A 13245-nucleotide genomic window follows, 5' to 3' on the forward strand; every position below is an offset into this window, starting at 1 on the left:
GCTCAGGGAAGTGAATATGCCTAAACATTCTTAGATATGTGGACCCTCTATGTGCTTAATTTTATTTAAATTGGTTCAGTGATTCCAGCGTTGTTGATTAGCATACAGAAAGTCACACACATACATACACACGCCATCTATTTTTTATATAAGTATAGATGGACGTTCTATTTAGTTTATTGTTGGTTAATATTAGCAATACCTTGCAGGGATTTAATTTAAGGTGATCAAAAAACTATGAATATTTTGTGTAGTGCCGTTTTAACTATGATCAACAGGTTTGAGGCTAAGATTTGTACAACATTAGAAACTTAATTTACTTTCGGAAAGAAGTTTCGGTACATCTTTGTGTACCAGTTTCTGCTAACTTCATTATTTGTACGGTCAAATAAGAAACAAATGTTGACTTAGACTGAAACGACTGAGCGTGCCAATCAGCTGTTTACCAGCTGTGTTAACAACAGCTGTTCGACCCAGTTGATAAGGCAATAAGGTGGCAGTTCAGTTCGGTTACTACTCGAGTGTAGTCATATTTCCCACACTTCAATCTGTTTTGATTTACGTAAGTTGTGATTGAATATGCTAATTAAAGGAGTTTACATAATACAGGTACATAATATATAGTGTGAAGAGTTTTCAATCAATACTTCTTTCTGTTTTACTATATAATAAGATATATTTACTTTAAAACTGACATTAATATTTCTTTTATTATTTATACGTGTTTTCAATCAATGCTTCCATAAAAAGATAACATTAACCTATAGTTATTTGTGCAACTAGTGAGAAAAGTGAGCAATTGAATCATTCGAGAGAAATCCTTACTCACGAGCCGTAGGCGAGTGAGGAATGGTTTCTCGAGTGAGGCAATTGTACTTTGAACTCGAGTTGCACATTATACTTTTCCTACAGTTACCATAAAACAAATAAATTGGTGAAGAAACATAACCTATTTTTATACAGAACTGAACTTTTAATATAACATAAAATGTGAAGTGACAAATACAACAGTACATCAGCTGACCAGCTGATTTACAGCCAGTGCTGCCAACGTATTTCGCGCGCATACGACGTTGCCTGCATGTTACGCGCTCACTATTTCGTGCCTTCACGTTGCAAATCTGGAGTGAGACAAAGTAATTAGAGTGAGACAATGTTAACATTGTCTCACTGATGAGCGAATTGGCCACTTTGCTTTCTCAAATCAGTGAGAGAACATGTACATTGTTAGGTAACTGTAGGAAAAGATAATAATATAACATGTTATACGACAAAGGAATAACAAGTGTATAGGTACCCCTTAAAGTAAATAAAGACAAGTCAGATTGCTGTGAATGTGTTTTAATGTCAATTTATAAATAGTAGTCCGTAAAAAAGATACATCTCATTCCTAATTTCATATTTGTCAAACTAATGATAAGAAAATCAATCTGAATCGATCTATAATTTTTCCAGTTAATAAATTCAAATAGTGTAATCAATAAATTAATTTTAACATAGAATTTACACCTCATATTCAATCCAAAACTCTCATCTGTTTAAATCTAGATAAATAAAATATTTTTTATGATTACAAAGACAAGAAATTGGATAAAAATAAATCTCTGGAAATTTCCTCAAGCGAAAATGTAGCTCTTAGGGATGGTTATACTAAGAAATGGGAATGATCCTAATAATGTCTAAATAGCTTATAACATATACCAAACACAGCAATGCTTGGAATGAATCAGTAATTGATCTTGAGGTCAATGGCGTAGGAAACATTCCAGTCGGCGTCTGTGTGTCTGGACAGCTAACATCGTCGTGTGAGTAAACAGCTGATTATGGTAACGTATTGAACAGCTGATGTGCCGGAAGTGTTTATTGGATGAAAACTGATTATTGTGACAGTCATTATCTCTCCGACCATGATCAGTCTGTTGTGTCTACTTCTACTTGGAAGTCTGCCTGGCTCGCTGTCACTGAGTTTTGTAAGTAAAGATTCTTAGACATTCTTAGATCACTATACTTATTTATTTACTAGTGTGTTGTCTAAAGTCTAATGTATACATGACTTTTGTTACTCAATTAAACATGTCAGTTATGTTACTTTTGTTTTAGGTGTATAATACTTTTTATCCGTAAATGAGCGTTTATTTGTGTCCGTAACGTACGACTTTTTTTAGGATTACTACTGGTTTTAATACGGGTTTAGAAGCAAAAATGACATTATGTTACAATCTTAACTGTAGGAAACCTGTAAAGATTAGGTACACATAGGTCTTGTACTTTTTACCATACTATCTCATGATAAAAATAAACATCATGTAATACATGAAGTCTAGTAGACTTAAAGTAAGCCAGATTTTAAATATTATAGCTTTCCGTTTTTATTACATTAGGTCTGATACCTATCGTTATTATAACACTAATTTGGTGCAAACTGATCAGTATTCCAAATAGAAACTAGAAAATGAAAAATATTATACGATTAACTATTCTGATTAATATAAAACCACAAAGGTTCAGCCGAATTTAGTTATTAGAATAGTATTAATAGAGTAAATTCTTTGGAAGGTATGTTTTGAAACTGAACATCGTCTGTACGTCACCCGATGGTGACTTATAACTTTCGTCACTGCATACTCTGTTAGCAAAATAAAATTAGTAGTGTTAGTAAATCAATCGACTTATTAACCAAAGTGTATTAAAACAATTCAACTATGATAATAAATACTTAATCATAACTAAACGAAACGGAAACTGTATTCAATAATTGTTATAAATTAAGTATTTAGGCAAACACCATGCCATTTTTTGAACAGGAAATATCTACAATTAGATCCACAGCACCATACAAACCCTACTTTTACATGAATAACAATACATAAATTATTTAATGATACAACTATGTGGGCTACTTTCAGGTGAAATATCAACAAAGAAGCTTTGAAATTGATTATGAACATGATGTTTTTCTCAAAGATGGCAAACCTTTCCGGTACATTTCCGGTTCTCTACATTACTTCCGGGTACCATCCATGTATTGGCGGGATAGAATTCAAAAATACCGCGCTGCCGGACTCAATGCTGTGTGTACGTAAGTGACATGTTTAATATATTTAGTAATTTATTGTTCATTTATGACCACAAGTTGGTTTGTGTTCATTTCAACAGTTTTACATTGTATCTTTATATTTTAGCGAATTTCCCTATAGGGAAGTAGCTATTACCGTAGGTCTCATGGTAAGACTTAGGCCCGGGACCGATTTACTTTTTAATTTTGATGTCCCTAGAGGCCAAAAACACCACTCGTTAAAATTTTTATATATGTATATATATATATATATATCCGTGAACACGATAAATTGAGTAATTTTTATCCGATTTTGATGAAATTTGGTTTGAAGGTGTAAGGCGGGATAAACTTGAATGAGTTCGCGATCCAGCATGATCGGACCATGGGAACAGGGTTTTATGGGGGGTTTTATGGGGTAAAAATTGGGTTTTCTCACTTTTGACCATCAAAACACAAAATTTCCCAATTTTTCTCTAAACCTTCTTAAAGAGCTTAAAAAAACAAACAATTCAGTATATCAAAGTGTTTTTATACGGTTATTGGTTACGGAGAAAACTAAAAAAATTGTAAATTAAAAATTCCCATGTTATTCTTATGGAGAATATTGTAAAATGTTGTAGTTTGCTTGTTTATGGATATCTTTTGATCAAACTTGGCAAATATATTCATTTTATATTAAGCAATAATTATTTTACTTAAAACACACACTTTATTAGTTTCCTTGTAGCAGCAAACCTAGGTACTCGTTAAACCTAATGTTATTTAAATAGATCAATTGAAAATCAATTCAGCCAAATGGAAATTCGCTTAGGCGTCAGGTTTGCTGCGGCGGGGGTATTTTTATCTTGTTTAGACATATTTTAAGGTTGTTTGAAATTTATTTTTAGAAAGCTTGGATTGTATATTTATAAGTTAACATTGGATAAATTTTCTATGAAATTTGTTAAAAAGATATGCTGCAAAATCATGCTGCAAAAAGTATTTCTTATGATCAAATAACTCTTCAGTATTTTTCATACAGTATAAGATAAAAATTCTTAGAATTGTATGTTATGTTTACCCATGCTTATTATGTATTCATGGGTAGCACGTTTAGTATAGGAAAGCAAATACAAAATGGGGTTTTCAGGTACATTGAATGGAAAAGCCACGAGCCGGTTAAAGGGAAATACGATTTCTCTGGACAAAATGACTTTGAGCATTTCATAAAAATAGCTGAGGAGGAAAACATGCTCGTTATCTTACGACCTGGACCGTATATATGTGCAGAGAGGGACTTCGTAAGTTTATTTTCTTAGATGCATTCTTCGTAGAATTATTTTTAACTTACAAAACCTGTCAGTTTAACTCACATAAAAGGCTTGAATTGCCAAAATCCTTAAATTATAATTATATATATGACTTTACTAATAGCCAACCACGATAGAACAATTAATACTAAATACTTTAGGAAGAATACCGATTAGTTATAGAAAATAAAAATGTAAGGTTTTCGTTCTCAAACATAATTTTTTTTTATTAAAAAAGTGTAAAATAAGTTTTCCTCTTGAAAATTTTAATCTAGTGGTATATAGGTATATTTAAACACACAGTTTTGGAATACTGGATTGCGGCAAAAAAAATTGTGCTGCAAAAGCAATTAGCTACTTTGCGTGTTATAATCAGTCCAATGAAGCCCACTTTCTCAGGTAACTGTAGGAAAAATATATTTTTCCTACAGTCACCCGACAAAGTTGGCTTCCTTGTACTGTTTATAGCACAGAAAGCTGCTAATTGCTGCATATTTATACTTTGCCGTACGGTTTATACTTTGCCGCACGGTTTATACTTTGCCGCACATCAGGATTCCAACGAAACAACACAAAACAGCGTGGTTCTATTATGCACGTAATCCGTGTACGCTTGGAAATAGGTTGGCAACACTTAAAGATAATAATACTATGAGCAGCTGATTGACTATTATAACTACGATTTAACCTGTCATTTCGTGTTTATAGTTTCGGTATTTCTGAACTTTCTGGACTTTTCTTTTAAACGTTTTTAAAACATTCCTACGATCTTAATAAACAAGAACATACCATTAAAGCATTTTTTTTTTTGGCGTGGAAACCACTTCAAATTACAAAAACATACGGAACTATATTCTCAAAACGCGGAGCACATTTCTTGTCGAGGAAAAATAGCGGAGTGATACGGACCACGGGTACTACTTTCTCTAGGGCACCATTTGTGTTGCTAGCTGAACCTAAAAACGTGTTGTATAGTGTTTGAAAGACTAATTATTTATATGCTTTATAGTAACTGTAGGAAAAATATAATGTGTAACACGAGTGAAAAAGGCCTTTGCTGCACTCGAGATCATTCCGCACTCGCCTGCGGCTCGTGCGTAAACATTGCTCTCGTGTGCAGCAAAGTGCCACTTTCACCACTAGTTACACAAATAACTATTCTTATATATTCGTTATTAGCTCAAATTTATCCTACTAAGATTTTGATAGTAATTCTTATTTTTGTCGTTAGGGTGGATATCCTCCATGGCTACTACACGAAAATCCTGAGATGGGATTAAGGACAAATGAGTCGAGTAAGTTTTATTTATTACTTAATATAAACTCGTAAAATGTGCAAAATAAAAAAATATATTTATTGAATATAAAGTGTACAGTATATACCAAATTAATGTATGCTTTATCAATGATTATTGCTACGTTACTAGCAGTTAAATAGTGTTAAGCTTGTCCGTTAGCTGAATGAATGTTTCGTTAGTAATGTATATTTTGTCGTTTCACCATGCTTTATTATATGTAATGTTATAATTTGGTTTATAGGTCACACACATTATGTTTATACTTGGCTATCACAGTTAATGCCAAGGATACAGCCTTTGTTGTATGGAAATGGAGGACCTGTTATCATGGTGCAGGTAGGCCCCTAAACATTAAAATATAAGTAGGGCATATGTAAAAAATATTATTAACAAACTTAAAATTATTCTACATTTAATTCCATTTACATATATATTAGTGATCATTTAGTCCTACGTTATACATGTATTTTTTTATAAACACTACAAAACTGTCGTCTAACGCACATACGGGATATTAAACAATACAAATTAGGTTTGTATATCATTTTAAAAGGTAAGATACGATACATATCCTAATTTAGGGTAAAATAGTTTACATCTGCAGTAGTTCTGAATCTAAAGGCACACCTATACAATGATTAGATGATCTTCTCTGATTTCCGAACAGGGAATCAACAACTTTACAAACATATATTATTATTTTTGAGTTTCCTGTGCGGTTTGTTATATAATGTTATGTTTGCTATTTATTATGTTTGTATAGTCTTCCTTCGAAAATATATACAGCAAACGACACTTAAGTATGAGCACATAACTCCGTCATGCCCGTAATCAAAATTGACGAGAAGAATTAAGCTTTTCCGGCAAATCAATGTCATCCACCAACAAACAACAGCAAACATAAAACCACTTTTTAGCAAGAATACTCACTAAGATTGTCACAAACGGTCCCAAATCAGTGTACCAAGTTTTTCTCGAGGCTGGAGGAATCCTAACCCCCCTCCACACACCTTGAGGTCTGTGGTATTTTTATCCCCACCTTTACGTATGTTACAGGTAGAGAACGAGTACGGTAGCTACTGGGCCTGTGACCACTCGTATACAGCTTGGCTGAGAGATGTGTTCAGAAGCTACATAGGAGACAAGGCAGTACTGTTCACCACGGACGGGAATGACAGCGGTTACCTAAAATGCGGACCTATTCGAGGGGTTTTCATTACAGTGGACTTCGGGACAGTAGGTAAAATGTTTCTGGGACTTTATATCTAGGTGTATATCCATAAAAGGCCCGTTTTCTTGATATATTTCGAGTGTGTTATCTGAAGTATAGTTAAAACAGTAAATTGTAGTTCATGTTTTTTTCTGGAAAACCTAAGTGATAGTTTTAATTTCTGACACGTTTAGCTTCAAAGTAATAACTTATTTGGTTTAGAGTTCGTTGTATTAGTTTTTTTTTGTGAAAACCAAGAGAATTTGATGATTCGTTTATAGAAGAATATCCTATAAGATAGATGTATTGTATAAAACAAATTATAAACTTAGTTGTTGAGGTTGAAGCAAACCTAACTTAGTTGTTGAGGTTGAAGCAAACCTACCGATGTAATATCATGCTTATTTAAGTAGTAGTTCCAAGATTTTCACAAGATAATTTTCAAATTAACTCCAACAACTGCACTAACACACACAAGACCATTACACACCTACTTACTGATGTTTACTCGATAAACTTAATGTTAAAAGGGTTTAGCATATTTACATTCTCATTCTATGTTTCTTTATTAAAAAGCAACAATTTCAGAAGCTGTTTTAAGAAGTGCTATATTATTTTACTGGTAATACATAAATGAAAATTACAGGAAATGTCACCAAAGCCTTTGAAGATCTTCGGAAGATTCAGCCACATGGACCCCTTGTCAACTCAGAGTTCTACCCCGGCTGGTTGACCCACTGGGGCGACATGGAGGCTGGGGGAAGTATAGAATCTGTAGTCAACACTACCAGACAGCTGCTCTACTCCAACGCTTCATTCAACTTTTACATGTTCCACGGTGGCACAAACTTTGGATTCACCTCAGGTTTGGCTGGAGACATTTATAAGTTTAATTACTTATTTAATATAGTGTTATTTAATCAAATAAATATTTCATTTATCTTTAGAGGTTCAGTGGCAGGGGACTCGGCAGCTCTAGCTTTACCTCAAAAAAGTCATTTTTAAATTCATTTCATTTAAATACCAAGTTTGGTAAAATCTGTAACTACAAGATTTTCCCTTATAGAATATTAAATGGGTCATCGACCTTAAGCAATTTGTATCAGTAAAAACCTCCTTGTGTTTGAGGAAATTTTATACATGCAGAATGAACAGTTTAACTATTGCGACTAGTGTTTTTTCATCTGTATTTTTTTCTTTTCCAAGACCACCAACTATTTGGTTGGATAAAGCCATGAATCTATAAAACTAGATTAGATAATGTTCAGTAAAATATTGACCGTGATCTTACATTTTTACTACTATTTCACCTCTACATTGAATTCGATTCTGATAAAATTAATTGGGTTAATGTTTAAGCTTTAAGGTGCATATCTTATAGTTGCTTGTGTACCTCTTACTCTCTGTTCAAATCATACTAATACATATACAGTAAGCTACTGATAAATATTCCCTATCTATTACTCAAACCGGTGTAAAAACAAATCATTCATAATAATGTACAAGAAATCATAGTTTAAATCAAATTAAATCTTTCTGTCATGGCATTAAACAGGTTTTCAAATCAGTAGAAAATACATGCGTCTATATATTATAAAATACGATAGTGAATCCAGCTTGTTTGGAAGACTTGCTCGAATCTGCAGCCGTCATCAGTTTAGTTTTAAATTGAGTGTCAAACATGTTTTAGGTGCAAATAACCCACCTTACTCGCCGCAGATTACGTCTTATGATTATGACGCTCCAATTTCCGAGTCTGGGAACTTAACGGAGAAATACTACGCCATAAAAGCAGTGCTTGCAGAGGTGTGCAGTTAAGTTATGTTTATATACTACGTTACATATCGTTACATATACTCTGTGTGCATTAGAATATTAAATTATATCATTGTTTACTTATACCGACCTAAAAAAAAAACATTGTAGGTTGAAATAAGGGTATTAATTGTGTTACAGATATTACATTCTTTCTCATACGCAACGTTTAGTTCTTCAATGCTGGGCTAAACTTCCAAATGATGAAAACTTTAATTTATTAAATTAACATTAAATTTTGAATTTAAATTCTGTAGGCCTAGTGTAAATATTGTTAAAGCTTATAAACTATATATTTTTGATAAACCATATTTTTTAATCACTGTATAAAACTATAAAGATGAGTTTATCAATTTTATAATGGATATGATTAATTTATTTCCAAGAAGAGTTTGCTCATTGCTCATATAATAATTATAATTTGTTTAGATCACCATTACCCTAAAAACACAATCCTCCAAGGACGTATATATATATATATTACCTTTAGTTCTCTATACCAATATTTTAGCAATAGTAGGTCAACATGATCTTTTTTGCAGTTCACTCAAACTTTGGACCTACATGTTGATGACAATCCTCCATTTAATTATGGAGTTGTCAAACTGGATCCTAAAACGTCACTCTTCAACTCCGCTGCTGGTATCCCGTTTGGATATTTCGACAAACCACAAACCTTGGAGTCACTTGAGCTCTACAGTGGGTTTATGTTGTATGAAGCTTCGTTACCTCCAACGAAACTCAGACTCCTACAAATTGGAAGGATACATGACAGAACGTATGTTTATGTAGACAAGGTAAGATGTCATTTAACTTATTTGATTTTGTATATACCCAGAGCGTATGAGTATTGTATATGTTTTTGTACAATTTTAATTGTAAACTATTGTTGTCAATAATCATTTACAACCAACCTACTTAAAAAAACCAAGACAATACACGTTAGTTATTTGATTTGAAATTTTCAAACTATAAATAATTATTGTATTTCTGAGTAAACAATACTCTTGTCTTTGTTACATAATTTGACAGTAAAATATGATTACGAAAGTCTTAACTGGTTTTAGTGCTAGTATATGTGAACATATACTAATAATTGAAGATTTATTGCTGATAATTGCTGATATTGCTGATAATTGCTAATAATTGCTGTTTATTATTTCAAGTTTGACCTGGGTATCATTGATATATGAATACGAGTATTTTTGTAAAACTTAAAATATTCCCATGGATTTATTACCACTTCAAGTAATATTTCTTAAATCTTATAATTTTATTCCAGGTTTTAAAGGGAGTTCTAAGAAGAACGGAAGGCATTTCTTCTATGTACATTTCAAATACTGGCACTCTGTTGTCCTTACTGGTAGAAAACCAAGGCCACATAAACTATAGCAATATGACTGACCTTAAGGTAAATCACTGCAATGTGTTAAGAAATGTGTACAAGCACATTCTTATTTTAGTAGTTGGGTAAGTCAAATAGTCGGCTAATAAAATTGTTTTATCAGCAGTTCATTGATCACATTTTATAATTGATGATAGGTATGTTAATATATTTTTGTCATTTAATATGTGTTTTATCGTTCTTCACACAAAGGCTATCAAACTGTCATTCTCGGACATGAATCTCATAAAATGTTATGTTTTAAATTAAATGACGAATGACATCATAACTGAGGTGGTGCCTTACAAATTACTTAACAATTACTAATATAGAGGTTAAATACCTTGTTGCCAACGTAATTCTTGGCAGTTTTAAATGGCTACCGGTTTCGTCGCACTTGTGGTGTCATTGTCAAGCCTAGACGTGGTTGTCGCTCGTATATGTAGCTATTGAGACTACCAATGGTTACGTTGGCAACAAGGTATTTAACCTCTAGATTAGGCATCATTGTATTTTTTGGAGAGAGTTTTAGTTTAATTTTGAAGTTGTTAGAATACTCAGTATCGAATCAAATGTGACCAATTTTAGTCCAGAGTTAATTCTTAGTATCTAAAATACAACTAACTAATTTATAACGTACAGAATGGATATAATGTCAAGCATATATTTGAACCCTACAATCTAACAAATAATTTAGATTTTATGTTCTCTTATTATAAGGAACTACTACAGTGCTAAATTGAATCTTTTGCACATTCAAAAAGTAAAATTAAAACCTACCTATGCTTACTTTTGGAAAACAACTTGAAGAATTTCAATAAATTGAATTGTTTACTAGTTTCTCTTCAACTGCAGGGTATTCTCGGTAACGTCACCCTGAACGGATCACCTCTTGGACCCTGGAGACACACCGGGTATCCGATGACCAACGTGTCGTCCATCCCAGGTCTACCAACCTCTACTAATGTGCAGCTCCCAGCGTTCTATAGCGGGACATTCCAACTGCCCAACTCTGGTCAGCCTCCCAGCGACACCTTCGTGGACATGACTGGCTGGGGGAAGGTATTGAAGATACTGACTAACGGAATATAAACGAAATGTGTGTTTATTTAAGCTTGTTTAGCAATTTTCTTCCGGATTTTCAGAGCAATTTACTTAGTTGCTATACAAACGAAAACAAAAAATTAACAGATAATGTTTTAGAGAAGAACAGAAAGTAATATGAGAGGAATCTATCTACAAAGTGCTGGAAAAGTTGTTATTGTTATGAAAATTTGTATTTTCAAACAGTAACGAAAATATGCGATTTTATAACTTAATTTGCCTTAATTAAGTTTGAACTCTCAAACAAACCCTTAAAAACGTTTAACCCTCCCTAAAACTGCCTTTATTGTTGAAAAGTGGCTATTAATTTCACAATAAAATTTCATTTTGCCAAATTAATTTTAAAGTTAGTAAAACACACATTGTTTATTGAATCTTCAGCAAAAGATCTATTAAACTCAAAATATTTCGGTCTGAACTATAATTATCAATATATTAATATATTCACCTTATTGTTCCTTCTCTAGCAAGGGTGGATGTTAAAATCAGAATTATACCCAATACAGACGTGAACCTGCACCTTTTGATTCTCCCCTTGTAAACGTTTTCGTTAAACTAAGACTGGAATCGCAACCCTAAATTTCACCATTTAGGTTAATCTCTTATTCAACCTGACTGTTTACAGGGCGTGCTGTACGTGAATGACATCAACCTAGGACGCTACTGGCCTTCCTTAGGTCCCCAGATTACTCTGTACCTTCCTGCACCTTACCTACGTCAGGACAACGTGTTCGTCATACTGGAACTGGAGAAAGAACACCCAAACAGAACCATCAGCCTAGTGGATAAACCGGTACTTAACAAAACACAGTCAGTAACAGACTCTGATACAATGAAAATATCAGTGGTGTATGTTTAGGAAAACATGAAGAACGTTAGTTTTTTGTAAACAAGTTATTTGAAAAAAATATAACTTTTTATATATTTTATGAGTCCAATCTATAGTTGTATAACTTCAATCCAAATTGAATAATCCAATGCACATATGTTGAACATGAATCAGTACCTAAGTATATAAAACTTATTTGAAACAATATTTTTGTTGTCAATATGCTTGTCTCTTATCTTATCTGTCTCACAAAAAAACCTCTACGAGAAAATCTGCACTTTATTAAATGAATTGCAAACCAATTTCCGTTAATTTGTAAAGGTGTCATTAGATAAAGAAAGTACCCTCTTTTGATCCCCAACTGTGAGGAAGCGCTCTGTAAGCCAAAAGGTTAATTATAGCAGACCAAATTACCTCTCTGCGTGCTCTCTTTGTCATCCTCATTTTTGTCTTTTCACTTTAACTAGTAACTCTCTTATTACGTAAAAGCTAATAGTTAATATAATTCGACGTCAACGTAGAAAAATCACGTTAATTATATTCATTTTTATAACAAGTCCTAACCAAGAGAGGTATTGCTTAGTAAGTAAAGATATGTATTATGTGAAATTGTATTTTGTATGTTGTCAAAACCTTTTATTACATTTTAATAGAAATATTGATTTTGCGCATTTTACCTGGTAGCATTGAAAAAGAGGGTATTTTGAAAGACATGTTTCAAGAGTTGTAAATAATGAATAGCAATTGATCAACTTATAATCAAAATGACAATGTTGTAAATCCAACGTTGTTTTCCGCTGAAATCAACCAATAATGTCCATCAACAATTAAAAAGCTAGCTCGGCTAGGGGTTTGACACCAAGCGAAATGGGAAAATTAATTGAATTTTTTTTACATTGAATTATTTAATAATTTCTCATCTTATAAATAGTAGTTTTTACATTGTAGAAATCCATGCAGGCACCTAATTTATGTGATAGAATTCATTTTTAAAATTAGGGTTATTTATTATAGAAGCGTAATACCACATTTGAGGTCATGATCCTCCGAAAAAGGTTCACTAGAAAATGCCTTTGTAAAAGTAGACAGTAATTTAATTATAAAATGTTTTGATTCAGGATAGTGCTCTTATTAACTTGTTTACATTTCCCTTCAGGAGTCCGTCAACCCCACGGAAGGCCTCTTGTAGGTTGGTGATCCCAATTTCCCCTAGCAAACACCCAGATCCACCCTCTTCTTCATTCTAGGTTTTGAGTTT

The 13245-nt window shown here is 32.8% G+C and overlaps 1 protein-coding gene across 3 annotated transcripts; it reads left to right on the forward strand.

Moving 5' to 3' along the window:
• Nucleotides 1–448: 448 nt before the first annotated feature.
• Nucleotides 449–12591, forward strand: LOC128991790 (beta-galactosidase-like). 3 transcript variants are annotated; one of them, XM_054414977.1, is made up of 13 exons: nucleotides 449–562; nucleotides 1758–1970; nucleotides 2907–3079; nucleotides 4188–4338; nucleotides 5579–5642; nucleotides 5887–5981; nucleotides 6702–6885; nucleotides 7502–7720; nucleotides 8546–8661; nucleotides 9213–9467; nucleotides 9953–10081; nucleotides 10910–11116; nucleotides 11784–12591. In XM_054414977.1, the coding sequence occupies exons 2-13, from the start codon at nucleotides 1908–1910 to the stop codon at nucleotides 12015–12017; spliced, it is 1890 nt and encodes a 629-aa protein (XP_054270952.1). In that variant the 5' UTR covers nucleotides 449–562; nucleotides 1758–1907; the 3' UTR covers nucleotides 12018–12591. The 3 variants fall into 3 exon arrangements, with proteins under 3 accessions (XP_054270952.1, XP_054270951.1, XP_054270953.1); XM_054414976.1 differs by having other exon boundaries at nucleotides 517–609; XM_054414978.1 differs by lacking the exons at nucleotides 449–562; nucleotides 1758–1970 and having other exon boundaries at nucleotides 3037–3075; nucleotides 11784–12590.
• Nucleotides 12592–13245: the final 654 nt, after the last annotated feature.

This window comes from Macrosteles quadrilineatus, unplaced genomic scaffold (assembly GCF_028750875.1).
Source record: "Macrosteles quadrilineatus isolate MER2022 unplaced genomic scaffold, UCM_ALF_1.0 Scaffold_4__1_contigs__length_99947679, whole genome shotgun sequence".
Classification (NCBI taxonomy): domain Eukaryota; kingdom Metazoa; phylum Arthropoda; class Insecta; order Hemiptera; family Cicadellidae; genus Macrosteles; species Macrosteles quadrilineatus.